We start from the raw sequence: 19,676 nt of genomic DNA, 5'->3' as shown, positions 1-19,676 counted from the left end.
CCACTGTGATGTGGGGGTGATTTTGCTACTCTATCCTAATACAAGCACTCTTTATTATGTGGGGGCATTTCTGTTGTTTGTGATCTTTTCTGATTGGAGGCTCTAGCTTTTCTGTTAATTTCTCTGATGTTCCAAGCACCTCAGGGAGGTACAGTGCTCTGTGAGGTCCAGAGCAAAGAATTTCCATCTTATGGAACTAACATAGAAGGGAACATCCCAAATCCCCCAAATAAGAAACTTTAGTTCTCATATCATTTCATTCCTTGCCTTATCAACTAAACTCTACGCTAATTCCACTCCTAGGCATATATACAAGAGAAGTGAAAACGTATGTCCACAATAAAAACTTTCAAATGTTCACAGCAGCATTATTAATAATAGCCAAAACGTGGAAACAATCCAAATGTCTACCAAATGATGAATGGATAAACGGTAAGTTGTCTCTATCCATAAAATGGAGTATCAGCCTTGAAATGTAATGAAGTTCTGATATATGCTTGAGCCTTGAAAACAGTCTGCTAAGTCAAAGAGGCCAGATACGAAAGGTCATATACGATTCCATTTATATGAAATGTCCAGAACAGGCCAATCCATAGAGACAGAAAAGAGATTACGGGGAGTGATTACTAATGGGTATGGAGTTTCTTTTCAGAGTAATGAAAATAGAGTTATAAAATTAGGTACAAGTCAGCTACTCGGGAGGCTGAGGCAGGAGAATGGCGTAAACCCGGGAGGCGGAGCTTGCAGTGAGCTGAGATCCGGCCACTGCACTCCAGCCCGGGCGACAGAGCGAGACTCCGTCTCAAAAAAAAAAAAAAATTAGGTACAAGTATCCAGGTGCGGTGTCTCATGCCTGTAATCCCAGCACTTTGGGAGGCTGAGGCGGGCGGGTCACCTGAGGTCGGGAGCTTGAGACCAGTCTGACCAAAACGGAGAAACCCCGTCTCTACTAAAAATACAAAATTAGCCGGGTGTGGTGGTGCATGTCTGTAATCCCAGCTACTTGGGAGGATGAGGCAGGAGAATCACTTGAACCCGGGAGGTGGAGGTTGCAGTGAGCCGAGACTCCACCATGCACTCCAGTCTGGGAAACAACAGCGAGACTCCGTCTCAAAAAATAAATAAATAAATAAAAATAAAAATAGATAACTAGTAATAGTTGTAAAACTGTGACTATACTAAAAACCACTCAGTTGTATACTTTTTTTTTTTTTTTGAGACGGAGTCTCGCAGTTGCCCAGGCTGGAGTGCAGTGGCCGGATCTCAGCTCACTGCAAGCTCCGCCTCCCGGGTTTACGCCATTCTCCTGCCTCAGCCTCCCGAGTAGCTGGGACTACAGGCGCCCGCCAACTCGCCCGGCTAGTTTTTTCTATTTTTTTAGTAGAGACGGGGTTTCGCCGTGTTAGCCAGGATGGTCTCGATCTCCTGACCTCGCGATCCACCCGTCTCGGCCTCCCAAAGTGCTGGGATTACAGGCTTGAGCCACCGCGCCCGGCCTCAGTTGTATACTTTTAAGGATAAATTTTTTTTTCGTTTTTGAGACAGAGTCTCGAACTGTCGCCTGGACTGGAGTGCAGTGACGTGATCTCAGCTCACTGCAACCTCCGCCTCCTGGGTTCAAGCAATTCTCCTGTCTCAGCCACCTAAGTAGATGGGATTATAGGCGCCCACCACCACGCCCAGCTAATATTTTTGTATTTTTAGTAGAGACACGGTTTCACTATGTTGGCCAGGCTGGTCTCAAACTCCTGACCTCGTGATCCACCCACCTCAGCCTCCCAAAGTGCTGGGATTACAGGTGTGAGCCACTGCACCCGGCCTTTAAAGACAAATTTTATGGTATGTGAATTATATCTCGTTACAGCTGTTATAAACAAAAATAGACCAAAACAAAAAGTTTTCTATACTTAGAATTTGATGTGATCATAGAGCAAAGAAACACTAACAAACATTTTAAAAATCTTGCAAGTATTAACATCTAATCTTTTTCTAGTTTACCACAGTTAAGAACAAAAATTTCTCAAACTCATATGGCTATAAGAAGGGAATTAATATTTACTAATTCAGTTGCTTGAACCCAGGATGTGGAGGTTGCAGTGAGCCAAGATTGTGCCACTGCAGTCCAGGCTGGGCGACAAAGTAATCCCAGCACTCTGAGATGCTGAGGAGGGCAGATCACCTGAGGTCAGAAGTTCAAGACCAGCCTGGCCATGGTGAAACCCTGTCTCTACTTAAAATACAAAAAATTAGCTGGGCGTGGTGGTACGCACCTGTAATCCCAGTTACTCAGGAGGCTGAAGCAGGAGAATTGCTTGAACCTGGAAGGCAGAGGTTGCAGTGAGCCGAGACCACGCCACTGCATTCCAGACTGGGGGACAAAAGTGAAACTTCGTCTCAAAACAAAAACAAAAACACTACTAATTCAGGACGGGCGTGGTGGCTCACACCTGTAATCCCAGCACTTTGGGAGGCCAAGGCGGGTGGATCACCTGAGGTGAGGAGTTTGAGACTAGCCTGGCCAACATGGTGAAATCCCATCTCTATTAAAAATACCAAAAAGTTAGCAGGGTGTAGTGATGCACGCCTGTAGTCCCAGCTACTTGGGAGGCTGAGGCAGGAGAACTGCTTGAACCCAGGAGGTGGAGGTTGCAGTAAGCCGAGATGGCGCCATTGCACTCCAGCCTGGGAGACAAGAGAGAAACTGTCTAAAAAAAATATATATGTGTGTGTGTGTGTGTGTGTGTGTGTGTGTGTACTGAATGTAGTTAGTACTGAATGTAGAACAGTAAAGAAGTAGGGACTAGAAGCCAAATACATATATATATTTACTAATTCCACAAATATTTACTGAGCATTTATAGTTTAGGTTTTACAACTGAAATCTTATTTCAGTTAATCTTCACAATACTTTAAATATTATCTCACTTTACAGATGAATTAACTGAGGCTTTGACAGGTCACATAATTTGCCTTAAAGTTACATGCTCGTGGAATCAGCCTCAAAATACCAGTTGCGTTCTTAGAAGTCAAAATATAGAGATGGAAGGAAATGACTGAGATAAAGAAAATGCAAAGGAGCTGGGTAAAATGTGGTGATCCTAGTGGGAGGGAGAGCAAGTGTGATGGTAAGGAGGAGATAAAAGAAGTGGTGGCCGGGCGCAGTGGCTCAAGCCTGTAATCCCAGCACTCTGGGAGGCCGAGACGGGTGGATCACGAGGTCAGGAGATCGAGACCATCCTGCTAACACGGTGAAACCCCATCTCTACTAAAAAATACAAAAAACTAGCCGGGTGAGTTGGCGGGCGCCTGTAGTCCCAGCTACTCGGGAGGCTGAGGCAGGAGAATGGCGTAAACCCGGGAGGCGGAGCTTGCAGTGAGCTGAGATCCGGCCACTGCACTCCAGCCTGGGCAACAGAGCCAGACTGCCTCAAAAAAAAAAAAAAAAAAAAGAAGTGGTGATTTACCACCACTAAAGTTTTGAGACTAGAAGAGAAAACAATGGTGCAGTCCCAACAGGGAAGGAGGAGTTCAGAGGAGGAAGGTGGTAGGTTAGGTCTGGAATTGGAAATTAGAAACTCCAAATGGAAAAATCAGTGGGCATGGGGCTACAATCAATGGTCATAACAAGAAGAGATTTAGGTATATTCATACTCACTAGAGACCTAGAGGCATGGGGGAAATTTTGCACAGAAGTTATATCACTGAAAAGCAGAGGCTGATAATAATAAGTGGGAGTAGTATCATTGTGCTCTGATGAGAAGATAGGACCTGGGAAGGCAAATATGTGAGTAGAGGAGTGTCCTAGAAATTAGCTTTGGTTTGAATTCAGGCTCTGCCACTAACTTCATGTTGTGTCCTTGGACAAATTATTTCATATATCTAAAACTCCCTTTATTTGTACTATGACAGTGTTGGATTAGTACAATGTCTTTTAGCTGCAGTAGTCAACAGTTTTATGTCAGCAGACAATTTTCAAGTGGCAGTACTCAAAGGTATGCAGAGAAATAAAGGATGAAGGCTGGGTGCAGTGGCTTACTCCTGTAAACCCAGCACTCTGGGAGGCTGAGGCAGGTGGATCACAAGGTCAGGAGTTCAAGACCAGCCTGGCCAAGATAGTGAAACCCCCGTTTCTACTAAAAATACAAAAATTAGCTGGGCATGGTGGCAGGCGAGTGTAATCCCAGCTACTCAGGAGACTGAGGCAAGAGAATCACTTGAACCTGGGGGGCGGAGGTTGCAGTGAGCCAAGATCGCACCACCACACTCCAGCCTGGGCAACAGAGTAAGACTCTCAAAAAAAAAAAAAAAAAAAAGGTTTGGCTTGGCGGTGGTTAGTGCTGAATGCAGAATAGTAAAGAAGTAGGGACTTGAAGCCAAAGGACTCTACAAAACAGTGAAGATTAATCAATACTGGTGAGCTAATAATCACTAAGTGATAAGCCTTTTTTTTTTTTTTTTTTTTTTTTTTACAGGCTCCTGTCACCGTACCTGGCTAATTTTTTGTATTTTTAGTAGAGACCGGGTTTCACCGTGTTAGCCAGGATGGTCTCAATCTCCTGACCTCATGATCCACCTGCCTCGGCCTCCCAAAGTGCTGGGATTACAGGCATGAGCCTCCGCGCCCGGCCAGCAATAAGCAATTTTTTAAGATACAGATTGATAAAGCACTTTGTCAGATTTTTTTTTTTTTTTGAGATGGAGTCTTCCTCTGTCGCCCAGGCTAGAATGCAGTGGCACAATCTTGGTTCACTGCAACCTCTGTCTCCCAGGTTTATCTCCTGCCTCAGCCTCCAGAGCAGCTGGGATTACAGGTGCCCACCAACGCACCTGGCTAATTTTTCTATTTTTAGTAGAGACAGGGTTTCACCATCTTGGCCAGGCTGGTCTCTAACTCCTGACCTCATGATCCACCTGCCTCAGCCTCCCGAAGTGCTGGGATTACAGGTGTGAGCCACTGTGCCCGGTGTTTTGTTTTTGTTTTTGTTTTTGTTTTTTTTTTTTTGAGACGGAGTCTCGCTCTGTCGCCCAGGCTGGAGTGCAGTGGCCGGATCTCAGCTCACTACAAGCTCCGCCTCCCGGGTTCACGCCATTCTCCCGCCTCAGCCTCCGAGCAGCTGGGACTACAGGCGCCCGCCACCGCGCCCCGCTAGTTTTTTGTATTTTTAGTAGAGACGGGGTTTCACCGTGTTAGCCAGGAGGGTCTCGATCTCCTGACCTCGTGATCCGCCCACCTCGGCCTCCCAAAGTGCTGGGATTACAGGCTTGAGCCACCGCGCCCGGCCTGTGTTTTGTTTTTTAAGAGACAGGGTCTCACTCTGTTACCCAGACTGGAGCGCAGTGGTGCAATCATAGCTCAAACTCGAACTCCTGGGCTCAAGCCATCCTCCCACCTCAGCCTCCCAAGTATTCAGTTGATACAAAAGTAACTGGTTTTTGGCATTACTTCTAATGGTGAGAATTGTGATTACTTCTGCACCAACCTAATAGGTGGGACTGTAGGCACACACCACCATACCTGGCTGATTTAAAATTTTTTTTTTATAGAGACAGGGTCTTGCTATTTTGCCAAAGCTGATCTCTTAACTCCTGGCCTCAAGCAATCCTCCCACAGTGCTGGGAATACAGGTGTGAGCCTTTGTGCCTGACCTGTCAGATAATATTTAAGTAAATTTGCCAGGCTAGGATTTATTAACCATTCATAATGGATGCTGCAAAGAATAATGGAATATAAACTAAACTTACTCCTGACTTTCTAAAAATAACTCACTGGAATAGCTTCTTTGTAAATGAAAAGTTGTGAGGGTGCTTTGCATAATAATATATTTTTCTCTTCAGTTTCCTCATCAGTACAATGGAGAGGAAAAATACCTCTTATATAGAATACAGAGAGAGAATATAAAGGGAGCATAAGAAGGCAAGGCAGCCCTTGGTACCTCAAGGTTATTTCAAGCCACAAAAAATACAAGGAACAGTGTTTTCCATGTAGATTCTGGGGGTTCTACAGGCTAGTCTTGTGCTAAGAGGGAGCACAAGGATGGCCCACAAATCTCTGTGCATGACTTCTAACATTCAAGCCACAAAAAATATAAGGAACAGTGTTTTCCATGTAGATTCTGGGGGTTCTACAGGCTAGTCTTGTGCTAAGAGGGAGCACAAGGATGGCCCACAAATCTCTGTGCATGACTTCTAACATTCCTCCTCATCATTATGTCTCCCAAATAGGCTATGAGCTCCCAAAAGGCAAGAACCTTGCCACTGAGGAAACATCCATTCCTGATGACTGAATAAATGGACCCTAATTCAATACAATCACTTGGAAGCTGTTTAGAACAAGCACAGTGAAAGTTCATTAGGTGGCAGGTAGGAAGGGGACCACAGAATGTTAAAACTAATGCATGTCATTTGATTTTCACAGTGTCTATTTCAGGCAGGGGTTATAGCAGTGGCAAAAAGCCAAATATATAAGCAAGCACCTGGCTCACAATCAAATCATCTTTTCTTATCACTTACCACTTCCAAAGGCGGTAACTTTAAAGATGTTCCAGGCTGCTATGAAAAATACTTTTTACAATTTGTATTTCATTGCTCAAGTTTTAAAACTACAAACTGATTTAAAATGGTGCTTTATCATCAAAAACCACATGATGTGTTTTCTCTCCCTCTTTTTTTTTTGGCAATAGAGTACTCACTCTGTTGCCCAGGCTGGAGTGTAGGGGGCACAATCATGGCTCACTGCAGCCTTGAATTCCTGGGCTCAGGTGATCTTACCACCTCAGCCTCCTGAGTAGCTGGGCCTACAGGCATGTGCTACCACGCCCACGACTGGCTAATTTTTGGATTTTTTTTTTTTCTGCAGAGACGAGGTCTCGCCATGTTGCCCAAGCTAGTCTCAAACTCCTGGGCTCAAGTGATCCTCCCACCTCAGCCTCCCAAAGTACTAGGATTACAGGCGTGAGCCACTGCAGCCAGCTGAGGTGCTGTTCTATGTCTTATAAGAAGTCAATGCTTATATTTTCCTGACGATGAGGGTCCATATCGAGCACTGTCCATCCACTTACCAAGTACACTTACGTAAGGATGAAACCATCATTTTCTAAAATAGGCATGTGGTATTGTTTATAACAGAAGCTTGTTCAATGCTGTGTTATTTCTGCTCCCCCTTATCAAAGCTCTGCTGTTCCTTTGCCTGGTGTGCCTCACCTTACTTAGCTGAAGGAACCTGGAAAGTTCCTGACAGTTTAGGATTTTAAGACTATGTTAAAGTCAGAAGATTTTCCACAAAGTAGCACTCAAGCCGACTATACTCAATCATACATTATACTACAGGATTCACTTATTTATAAATTCCCCAGCAGTCAGGAGATTTAAGTTCCGATGGGGCAGACTTTCTCTATCTTGTTTTCCCCGGAATCCCTAGTGCTTACATAAATTGAGTACTAAATAGAATTACTTGCCAACTGAATCTTTAATACAGTTTGGGGACTTGGAACAATGACAACAAAAATCATGCTCACGTAATTGCTACAGGTGAGCACTGAATATGAATTTTAGGCTAGGGAGTCAGAACTGCAACAAAGTGCTTTCACAGACCTTTAGCAATAACTTGAACCAAGTGTTAATCATGCAAGTCCTCTGCTTTCCTTCTCCCTCACTTCTCCCTCGAGCTGAGGGCTCTGGGTTCAGGTTCTCACCTCTAGATTCCTCAGATATCTTCCTGCTGGGACTGGCCAAAACATAGGTCTCAAATGAAGCAAGTCAAAATTATTAATGGTAAACAAATCTATGATGTAATGTAAATTTAAGTCATTAATCTTGATAAGCACAATTTTTAAGTTGTTAAAAATACTGCTTACAATTTAATTTTTCAAGTCATTTTGAATGGATATATGCATGAATTTGCTGATTTATTTAAACTGTAATCCAGGCCAGGTGCCATGGCTCATGCCTGTTATCCCAACACTATGGGAAGCCAAGGCAGGAAGACTGTTTGAGGCCAGGAGTTCAAGAATAGCCTGGCCAACAAACAAAGGGACAATTTTTTTTTTTTTTTTTTTTTGAGACAGTCTTGCTCTGTCTCCCAGGCTGGAGTGCAGTGGCATGATCTCGGCTCACTGCAAGCTCCACCTCCCGGGTTCACAACATTCTCCTGCCTCAGCCTCCCGAGTAGCTGGGACTATAGGTGCCCAGCACAATGCCCGGCTATTTTTTTTTTTTGTATATTTTTTAGTAGAGACGGGGTTTCACCATGTTAGCCAGGATGGTCTTGATCTCCTGACCTCGTGATCTACCCGCCTTGGCCTCCCAAAGTGTTGGGATTACATGCGTGAGTCACCCCGCCCGGCCGTGACAATTTGCCTCTCTCTTAAAAAAAAAAAAAAAAAGTAAAAATAAACCCTAGTCCACTAAGTATGTGATGTGGCTTCCTATTTTTTCACTAAATTAAGATAAGAGTATAAGGAATTGTTTATGCCCCTAATGTACAATTTTATCATTTTTCTTCCCAACTTTTTTTTGAGATGGAGTCTCACTCTGTCACCCAGGCTAGAGTGCAGTGGTATGATCTTGGTTCACTGCAACCTCTACCTCCCACCCAGCTAATTTTTGTATTTTTGGTAGAAACGGGTTTTCTGCCATGTTGGCCAGACTGGTCTCAAACTCCTGACCTCATGTAATCTGCCCACCTCGGCCTCCCAAAGTGCTGTGGATTACAGGCATGAGTCACTGCACCTGGCCCTCATTTTCCTCCCTTTAAAGAGGAAAGTGAATTAAAAGCCTAGAACAAGAGTGAACAGTCCTCAATAAGGGTGCTAACAGGTTATGTAGGTCACAGGATCTGGAACACTTTTGGCAGCCACCATCTGTGACTTCCACTACCTCAACATCTGAATTTGCCTGTACCACCACAACAAAAGTAGAGTCAGAGCTATCAATAATGTTTGCTGTAAGAAAAAAATGTTCCTATTCAAGAAATGTTCAAATTGGCAGTCCACTGGAATGCTACTTCTACACACAAGAATGAGGTGCTTGAGTACCAACAGGCCTCTTATTTAGAGCTATTTCCCATGCTTAAGAATTCAAAGTTAGAACTGACAAGTATATAGTATGGAACCTCACAACCAGGTTGAGAAGGGTAGGGTAACCCAGGGCACTCCCTCTTTGAAGGGAGTAGATACACATTGCCACATACACAAAATCCCAACGGACCTTTCTAATTCGCGATTTTGTAAAGGATTTTTGGGTATTATTAGACTCCATTTATATGTTATTTCCTCTTGAAGCTACAATGAACATTCACCAAAGTTTGGTCACATTAATCTTTTCTTTCTTTTCCTGAGCCTGAAGATTAAAGGTATTCATTCCCCGGGTAAACAATTTTGTGAAGGTGTTATTTTATTATTATTATTATTATTATTACTATTATTATTTTAGGAGAGAGTGTCTTAGCCTGCCACCCAGGCTAGAGTGAAGTGGTGTGATCATAGCTCACTACAGCCATGATCTCCTAGGCTCAAGTGATCCTCCTGCTTCATACCCCTGCCCCAAGTAGCTGAGACTGCAGGCCATGTGCCACTATGCCCAGCTAATTTATTTTATTTTTTTTGAGATGGAGTCTTGCTCTGTCACCCAGGCTGGAGTGCAGTGGCATGATCTCAGCTCACTGCAACCTCCACCTCCCGGGTTCAAGCAATTCTCCCGCCTCAGCCTCCCGAGTAGCTGGGATTACAGGCGTGAGCCACCGCTCCTGGCCCAGCTAATTTATTTTTGGGGAGGATAGAGACAGGGTCTTATTATGTTGCCCAGGCTGGTCTTGGACTTCTGGCCTCAACTGATCCTCCCACCTTGCCTCAGCCTCCTAAAGCACTGGCATTACAGGCATGAATCACCGTGCCCAGCCAAGATGTTGTTTTTATAAAATAAAGATTAAATGTTTTTTTAAAATGAAGCCTACATGTATGCAATTGTTATAAAAGCACCATCTAAACTAAATACAGGAAATACTGAATTCATCTTTTTTTTTTTTTTTTGAGAGGGTCTCATTCTGTCGCACAGGCTTGAGTGCAGTGGCACGATCTTGGCTCACTGCAACCTGTAACCTAAGCAGCACCACACCCGGCTAATTTTTTCTTAAATTTTTTGTAGAGACAGGGTTTTGCCATGTTGCCTGGGCTGGTCTCAAACTCCTGAACTCAAGTCATCTGTCTGCCTCGGCCTTTCAAATGCTGAGATAATAGGCGAGAGCCACCATGTCTGGCCTGAATTCACCTATTTATGGCATGAGTTGAGGAATTAATTTGGATTTTTCAAAATCTGATTAATTTGGCTAGGTGTGGTGACTCATGCTTGTAATCCCAGCACTTTGGGAGGTTGAAGCAGGAGGATCACTTGAACCCAGTGAGTTCCAGGCTGCAGCAAGCTATGATCGCGCACCACTGCACTCAAGCCTAGGCAACAGTGCGAGACCCTGTCTCCAAATAAAACAAAAAAAAAAGGAAAAACCAAAAAAACATTAATTTGACTTTTCAAGCTACAGACAGAAATAAGTTCCTGAAAATTTAGAAGGTATCTATGATAGGCTGCTAATTATCTTAATTCATTCTTCCATAGTAATTGAGGTTTAGTAAGTCACACTGACACCCAGCTACAGAGTATATTTCTGGGCTTCCCCATTGTAGCTAGGTATGGCCCATGTAACTCGTTTTCTTCAATGAAATGTGAACAAAAGTGACGTATGTATCTTCCTCATCACTTCCTTGGCTTCTTTGTTCCTCCCCTTTTCCCATCCCTTCCTGGGGCTAAGACTCAGTCATGACTAAGTGGTTTCTCTGCTTTGACAAAACCTAAGGAGAAAGAGGAACAACAAATTGAAAGGAATCTTGATCTCTGAATTATAATGAGGTGTGAGAGAAATTTCCTATTCGGAAATTTCTTTGAGATCTCCATTATACTAACTAGCTAATACTATTAACAAAACTAAAACTTATCACCATAATTACAACACAGGAAGAATAAGTATTGTAAGCAAGAAAACCAGCTTGAACTCTTTTATGCCAGATTTTTTTTTTTTTTTTTTTTTTTTGAGACAGAGACTAGAGTCTTGCTCTGTTGCCCAGGCTGAAGTGCAGTGGCACGATCTCGAAGGCTGGAGTGAACTGACGTGATCCTGCCTCACTGCAACCTCACCTCCCATGCTCAAGGGATCGTCCTGCCTCAGCCTCCTGAGTAGCTGGGACTATAGGCATAAGCCACCATGCCCAGCTAATTTTTGTATTTTTTTTGGAAAGACGGGGTTTCACCATGTTGCCCAGGCTGGTCTCAAACTCCTGGGCTCAAGCAATCGCCTGCCTCGGCCTCCCAAGATGTTGGGATTACAGGCATGAGCTACTGCATCCAAGCCTAATTATTTTTTTTCTTCTTTTTACTTTTTTTTTTTTTTTTTTTTTTTTTGAGACGGAGTCTCGCTCTGCCGCCCAGGCTGGAGTGCAGTGGCCGGATCTCAGCTCACTGCAAGCTCCGTCTCCTGGGTTTACGCCATTCTCCTGCCTCAGCCTTCCGAGTAGCTGGGACTACAGGCGCCCGCTACCTCGCCCGGCTAGTTTTTTTTTTTTGTATTCTTTTAGTAGAGACGAGGTTTCACCGTGTTAGCCAGGATGGTCTCGATCTCCTAACCTCGTGATCCACCCGTCTCGGCCTCCCAAAGTGCTGGGATTACAGGCTTGAGCCACCGCGCCCGGCCTCTTCTTTTTACTTCATACAATGGGGTGGACTGATAGAGTTTTAACTAAGTTATCTTAAATTTTACCCTGGATTCTAGACAGCTTCCTACCATTGGACAGATTAAAAACACATGCACAAGGATTTGAAGATATCCTTCACTTTTTTTAATATAACAAATTTCACCAGCAATAGATCAGAGATTCACTTTTAACATTAGCTCTAATACTAGTAAAGGAAAATTATTATACCTTTTTCCCCCCACCCAATGGACTGAGGGGGAAAATTAGTCCTTTTAAGACTGCTTCCTTTTTAAGAAACCTCTTCTTGGCGGGGTGTGGTGGCTCACGCCTATAATCCTAGCAATTTGGGAGGCCAAGGTTGGCGGATCACTTGAGGTCACGAGTTTAAAACCAGCCTGGCCAACATGGTGAAACCCCATCTCTATTAAAAATACAAAAAAAATTAGCCAGGTGTGGTGGTAGGTGCCTATAATTTTAGCTACATGGGAGGCTGAGGTAGGAGCACTGCTTGAACCTGGGAGGCAGAGGTTGCAGTGAGCCAGTATGGTGCCAATGCACTCCAGCTTGGGTGACAGAGCGAGACTCTCTCAAGAAAAAAAAAAAAAAAAAGGAAAACTCTTCCTTGTGTGATGCTATAATCAGTGTCATAACAATCTTTCCTCTAGGAATGTTTTTAACTGAAAACATTCTACAAAGACAAACATTAAATCTCCAGCTGAGTAAACAGTACACAGGTACTTGAAAGTATATTCAAGTATCAGCATGTACTCTTTTCTATCAGCAAAAGCTGAAATGTGAAAAAATAAACAACTTCTCTCAATTTGGCTTAAGATGTGGGGACTCAGAAGCATTTCAAAATTATCAGAAGAATCCTCATCCCTATTTTGTTTTCTCACTTGGTACATTTTCCTCTGAATAATCTTGTTCACTGTTGACTCCCAAATCTGCTATCTCTAAGGGCCAAACCTAAGCTCCAGACCCAAAAATCCACAGGATCCATTCCACTACCTGTGCTCTGGATGCTCTTGAACACCTTGCTGCATCAATTTTCTGCACTTCTTTGTCCCTATCAACTCATCTCCCCAGATCCTTCTCATCAGCACTTAATATGTGTAAATCTCAGCTGGGCACGGTGGCTCACGCCCATAATCCCAGCACTTTGGGAGGCTGAGGCGGGCGGATCACGAGGTCAGGAGATCGAGACCATCCTGGCTAACACAGTAAAACCCCGTCTCTACTAAAAATACAAAAAATTAGCCGGGCATGGAGGCGGGTGTCTGTAGTCCCAGCTACTCGGGAGCCTGAGGCAGGAGAAAGGCATCAACCCGGGAGGTGGAGCTTGCAGTGAGCCGAGATCATGCCACTGTACTCCAGCCTGGGTGACAGAGGGAGACTCCATCTCAAAAAAAAAAAAAAAAAAGTGTAAATCTCTCTATCTCAAAAAAGCAAGCAAGCAAGCAAGCAAATAAAAACACTGGACCCCACATTCCCCTCTGTATCTAATTCTTTCTTTCATGGCTTAACATCTTAAAGGAGTTGTCTACCACACTGCTGTTTCTTCTATGTTCTCACCCTTATTCACTCAGTCATCCATTGATCCCTTCACTTCACAGAAATATTTCCTTCATACCAAGATTATTAGTGACCAACTGGTTGCTTCACACATGGGAAGCACACTGGGCTAAACACTGGAAGAAATAAGTTTTAGTCTTGGTTTGGCTGTGATGTGACTCAGGTGACTTAACTAATTTTTCTGCGACTTATTTTCTCACCCCTAATATGAGGAAATTATTTTAAATCCTCTGGTTATAACTCTCCTGAGAGTGTTATATACATTCAATGCAGGAATTAAGTTACCACTCCTCTCATGGCTGGACAAGAATGATGTGAGACCAGGGTAGGCCCAGCTCTGGGAGAAGCCAGGGTTTTGGTATCTTGCCTGATAAGTCATCAGGAGGCTGCAGAAACCTAAATACAAAGGTTTGGGGCCGGGCGCGGTGGCTCAAGCCTGTAATCCCAGCACTTTGGGAGGCCGAGACGGGCGGATCACGAGGTCAGGAGATCGAGACCATCCTGGCTAATACGGTGAAACCCCGTTTCTACTAAAAAATACAAAAAACTAGCCGGGCGACGAGGCGGGCGCCTGTAGTCCCAGCTACTCGGGAGGCTGAGACAGGAGAATGGCGTGAACCCGGGAGGCGGAGCTTGCAGTGAGCTGAGAGCCGGCCACTGCACTCCAGCCTGGGCGGCAGAGCAAGACTCCGTCTCAAAAAAAAAAAAAAAAAAAAATACAAAGGTTTGGGTAGTGAACATGATTTCCAAGGCCCCTTCCAAATCCAAATTCATTTTTTTTTTTTTTTTTTTTTTTTGAGGCAGAGTCTCGCTCTGTCGCCTGGACTGCAGTGCAGTGGCCAGATCTCAGCTCACTGCAAGCTACGCCTCCGGGTTTACGCCATTCTCCTGCCTCAGCCTCCCGAGTAGCTGGGACTACAGGCGCCGGCCACCTCGCCCGGCTAGTTTTTGTATTTTTAGTAGAGACGGGGTTTCACCGTGTTAGCCGGGATGGTCTCGATCTCCTGACCTCGTGATCCGCCCGTCTCGGCCTCCCAAAGTGCTGGGATTACAGGCTTGAGCCACCGCGCCCGGCCCCAAATTCATTTTAAAATAAAATTCAAATGGCATTTAGGAAGTTATAATCTGTATATTTATAATTTCTATCACATATTTTCTTAAGTGGCTTTGACAGTATTTGAAGAAAGGAGCCAACATGACAGCAAGGAATAGTTTCGTTCCTCCTTGGCTGCTGAGTCTAGAAGCCTAAGCCTAGACACAGACTAACTGGTTCTAGTGCTACAGCTTCCTTCCAAGTAGAGCCCCAGAGGACTACCAGAAGTGCAAACATGGGCCCACAGGGCAGGCTAGGGATAAATATTCTGGGTTGCCTCTGAAAAATGGACAAAATTTCCTGATCATTCACATCAAAACCTACGAGTACTTGACCAGGAATGAGTAGGCTTACAAACCTGATCAGCAACCAAATTTACTCAGCACCCAAACCATAGAATTCACAGATACGGAACCTCTTTCTGCTTTGGTCTAATAAATCTAAGTCAACACTTGCCTTTCATTCAATAATAAAATCATAAGAACAAGTGTAAGAGCCTGAGTGTGGTTAAGTTTAAAAAGCAGAGTCTTTTAGTCAAAGTGTAGTTCCAAAGATAATGAGTGGGCCTACTAGAAAGTGCCCGTGCATACCCCCTCCTCTGTAGCACATGCAAATCCAGCCACTGCATGCAAATACCAGACTTGGGCACAAAAACAATGACACATTTCAATCAACACTCACCCTCTAGATTCTCCAGAAAGGAGCTGGACATGAGAGCACACTGTGGTTAGGCCATTTCTCTGCTGAACCTGATGGCTGGTGTTCCAAGTCAGATATAAATTGGTCTGTGTCAAAGAAGACAACATCACTACTGAATGGAACAAACCAGAGGGTGAACTTAATCTACTACAGTGTCCAGCCTGTTTTTTTCTATAAGCAAAAGAAATTTAACTGTCTTTTACTTGTCAATCACTGCATAAAATGGCTCTCCACATTTTACTAGATAATATAAATATTGGAGTTCAGATAGCTTAGGTACTAAGATGATTTTTTAAAAATTTGAAGGGCAATAACTTTAAGAGTTACAATTATGGTTTTCAGTGGTTTTAAGGGATAAATTTAGCTTTAAATAAACTAGTTTTTATTACATTGTATCTACTAGTAGTTCCCAAATACTTGGCTAAGGCTACATCAGAATTATCTGGGCAACTGATAAAAATATAAACTCCTGAATGCTTTATAAAAATATAAACTCAAACCACAAAATCAAAATCTCTACGGGTAGCAGCCCAGAAAACTGTATGTACAGACAAATCTGAGTCATGAAGGAGTATTTTTTTTTTTGAGATGGAGTCTTCACTCTGTCACCCAGGCTGGCGTGCAGTGGCACAATTTCTGCTCACTGCAACCTCTGCCTCCCGGGTTCAAGTGATTCTCCTGCCTCAGCCTCCCTAGTAGCTGGGACTACAGGCACCCGCCACTGCGCCTGGCTAGTTTTTGTATTTTTAGTAGAGATGGAGTTTCAACCATGTTAGCCAGGTTGGTCTCAAACTCTTGGCCTCAGGTGATCTGCCCACCTAAGCCTCCCAAAGTGCTAGGATTACAGGCGTGAGCCACCACACCCGGCTGGAGGAGTATTTTTTAAACTAAAGTTCACATCCATCAGAAATTTATGAAATCAATTCAAGTTGAAACTAGTATTTTTTTTTTTTTTGAGACGGAGTCTCGCTCTGTCGCCCAGGCTGGAATGCAGTGGCCGGATCTCAGCTCACTGCAAGCTCCGCCTCCCGGGTTTACGCCCTTCTCCTGCCTCAGCCTCCCGAGTAGCTGGGACTACAGGCGCCAGCCACCTCGCCCGGCTAGCTTTTTTTGTATTTTTTAGTAGAGATGGAGTTTCAACCATGTTAGCCAGGTTGGTCTCAAACTCTTGGCCTCAGGTGATCTGCCCACCTAAGCCTCCCAAAGTGCTAGGATTACAGGCGTGAGCCACCACACCCGGCTGGAGGAGTATTTTTTAAACTAAAGTTCACATCCATCAGAAATTTATGAAATCAATTCAAGTTGAAACTAGTATTTTTTTTTTTTTTTTTTTTGAGACGGAGTCTCGCTCTGTCGCCCAGGCTGGAATGCAGTGGCCGGATCTCAGCTCACTGCAAGCTCCGCCTCCCGGGTTTACGCCCTTCTCCTGCCTCAGCCTCCCGAGTAGCTGGGACTACAGGCGCCAGCCACCTCGCCCGGCTAGCTTTTTTTGTATTTTTTAGTAGAGACGGGTTTCACCGTGTTAGCCAGGATGGTCTCGAACTCCTGACCTCGTGATCCGCCCGTCTCAGCCTCCCAAAGTGCTGGGATTACAGGCTTGAGCCACCGCGCCCGGCCAGAAACTAGTATTTTTAAAAAGAGAAAGAAATAGGCCAGGCGCAGTGGCTCACGCCTGTAATCCCTGCACTTTGGGAGGCTGAGACGAGCGGATCACGAGGTCAGGACATTGAGACCATCCTGGCTAACACGGTGAAACCCTGTCTCTACTAAAAATACAAAAATAATTAGCTGGGTGTGGTGGCAGGGCCTGTAGTCCTAGCCACTTGGAAGGCTGAGGCAGGAGAATGGCGTGAACCTCGGAGGTGGAGCTTGCAGTGAGCCGAGATCGCACCACTGCACTCCAGTCTGCGTGACAGAGCGAGACTCCGTCTCAAAAAAAAGAAAAAAAAGAGAAAAAAATAGAACAAAATAGAAGATAGCAGGCTGCGTTTCCTCTAATAAAGGTTAAGAATTGGTTTGTGAGACTTTAACATTTGTTGCATATGTATATATTTTTTGTGTACTGGGTCACAACATAAACCTTGGTTTTTATTGTACGAAGTTGTCAAAAATGTTTGAAAGTCACTACACAAAAGAAGAGTCACCACTGGTCAGTTTTGCAGTACTGGCTAAAGCATTCAGATGCCCCAAGAGTCTAAAACACAATAACGAAATAGGCAAACTCTCATCTTTTTGCCTATAAGGAATTATTCTTGGCCTCTGTTGTACAACTTCAAGCAAAAGGACCTAACCTTCTTAGAAGGGAAAAATCTGCATGTAGTCTCTATGAACAATAACTAATACCCTCATTTTAAGCAGATAAAAGAAGAAAAACAAAGGAAGAGCCAATCTGTACAAAACGCACCCTCGCTATAAGGGTCAAAACAAAACAAAATTCAGAAATCCTTTGCTTAAGCAAAATTTTTCTGACTTGTTTATTATTTGAGATCACTTACCTAGTTCTCAGAGGTGATTTAAAGATTACAGTGTGTGCGAAGTATTTTAAAGACTGAAAATATCAAAATATTCTTTTCTGGCAGTTCCCAATCTCCACAATTGAATCCTCCAAAACAGACTTGAAGGTATAGAACGTGTGATTACAGGTAGAGCAGCATAAAAATCATAAGAAAGCAGCCCAGGAACAAAGCAAGAGGCCAACACACACTATGGGAGCTTTTGTGAGTGGATGAATTAAGTGGTACTTTCAGATTGTGCTTTACAGAAACTTGCAGTGCTTCAGAAATCCTTCTAGTTCCTTGAAGCACTTCTGTGAACTCCAAACTATACCTCATTCATCTCTCCTGATCACAAAAACTTTGACCAAACATTTACAAAAGTGGGCCGGGCACACTGTCTCACGCCTGTAATCCCAGCACTTTGGGAGGCCGACGCGGGTGGATCACTTGAGGTCAGGAGTTTGAGACCAGCCTGGCCAGCATGGTGAAACCCTGTCTCTACTAAAAACACAAAAATTAGCTGGGGCGTGTGGTAGGTGCCTGTAATCCCAGCTACTCAGGAAGCTGAGGCAGGAGAATTGCTTGAACCCAGAAGGCGGAGGCTGCAGTGAGCTGAGATCATGCCATTGCACTCCAGACTGGGCAACAGGGCGAGACTCCGACTCAAACAACAACAACAAAACAACAACAAACATTTAGAGAAGAAGAGTTTCAGCTGGGCACAGTGGCTCACGCCTGTAATCCCAAAACTTTGGGAGGCTGAGGCAGGAGGATCACAAGGTCAGGAGATCGAGACCATCCTGGCCAACATGGTGAAACCCCGTCTCTACTAAAAATACAAAAATTAGCTGGGCGTGGTGGCGAGTGCCTATAATCCCAGCTACTTGGGAGGCTGAGGCAGGAGAATGGCGTGAACCCAGGAGGCGGAGGTTGCAGTGAACTGAGATAGCGCCACTGCACTCCAGCCTGGCAAAAGAGCGAGACTCCATCTCAAAACAAAACAAAGAAAAAAGAGTTTCAACTCTTTTGAAACTCTTACAAAAAACTGAGGAGGAGGAAACACTTCCTAACTCATTATGAGGCCAGAATTTACTCTGACACCAAAGCCGGAAAAAGATACCATAAGAAAAGGCTGCATGCAGTGGCTCACACCTGTAATCCTAACACTTTGGGAGGCCAAGGTGGGTGGATCACGAGGTCAGGAGTTCGAGACCAGCCCAGCCAATATGGTGAAACCCCATCTCTACTAAAAATACAAAAAAATTAGCTGGGCATGGTGGTACACGCTTGTAGTCCCAGCTACTCGGGAGGCTAAAGCAGAAGATTTGCTTGAACTGGGGAGGCAGAGGTTGCAGTGAGCCGAGATTGTACCGCTGCATTCCAGCCTGGGCGACAGAGCAAGACTCCATCTCAAAAAAAAAAAAAAAAAAGAAGAAAGAAAACTACAGAATATTCTTTATTCACATAGATGCAAAAATCAACAAAACACTAACACAATTCAGCAGCATATTAAAAGGATGATACATTAAGACCAAGGGAGTTTTATTCCCAGAATTCAAGGATGATTCAACAAATGAAAATCAATTAAAGTAACACGTCAAATTAATTGAACAACAACAACAACAAAAAAACCCACATTCCTGATCAGCATGGGCAACATGGCAAGACCCTGCCTCTACAAAAATTAATTTAAAAACCACATGATTATCTCAACAGATGCAGAAAAGCATTTGTAAAAATTCTTTTTTTTTTTGAGACAAGGTCTCTGTCACCAAGGCTGGTGTGCAGTGGCACAATAATGGCTCACTGCAGCCTCTACCTCCCAGGCAAAAGCAATCCTCCCACTTCAGCTTCCCAAGTATCTGGGACCACAGCACCTGGCTAATTTTTTGTATTCTTAGTAGAGATGGGATTTCATCATGTTGCCCAGGCTGGACTTGAACTCTAGGGCTCAAGCAGTCTGCCCACCTCGGCCTCCCAAAATGCTAGGACTACAGGATTGAACCATCGTGCCCAGAGTGAGTGTGACTGTGAGTGTGTGAGTGTATGTGTGTGTGTGTGTGTTGGGGGAGAAGCGGGTAA

At 44.2% G+C, this 19,676-nt stretch overlaps 1 protein-coding gene across 4 annotated transcripts in view; it reads right to left on the bottom strand.

Moving 5' to 3' along the window:
- NFATC3 (nuclear factor of activated T cells 3) overlaps nt 1-19,676 on the bottom strand; it is a 159,483-nt gene that overhangs the window by 2,660 nt on the left and 137,147 nt on the right. The window contains exon 10 of one of the 4 annotated variants that reach the window (XM_033219765.1): nt 15,082-15,185. The exons of 2 other annotated variants lie outside the window; for them this stretch is intronic. In XM_033219765.1, coding sequence (XP_033075656.1) covers nt 15,085-15,185 — 101 coding nt within the window. In that variant the 3' untranslated portion in view covers nt 15,082-15,084. Of the gene's footprint in view, nt 1-6,851; nt 7,724-15,081; nt 15,186-19,676 lie in introns of those variants that run through there. One more of the 4 variants, XM_033219766.1, reaches the window with a different exon arrangement.

This window comes from Trachypithecus francoisi, unplaced genomic scaffold, assembly GCF_009764315.1.
Source record: "Trachypithecus francoisi isolate TF-2019V2 unplaced genomic scaffold, Tfra_2.0 Lachesis_group10, whole genome shotgun sequence".
NCBI lineage: Eukaryota > Metazoa > Chordata > Mammalia > Primates > Cercopithecidae > Trachypithecus > Trachypithecus francoisi.
The sequence above is the reverse complement of the archived record's forward strand: the minus strand, read 5'-3'. Positions and strand labels throughout refer to the sequence as shown.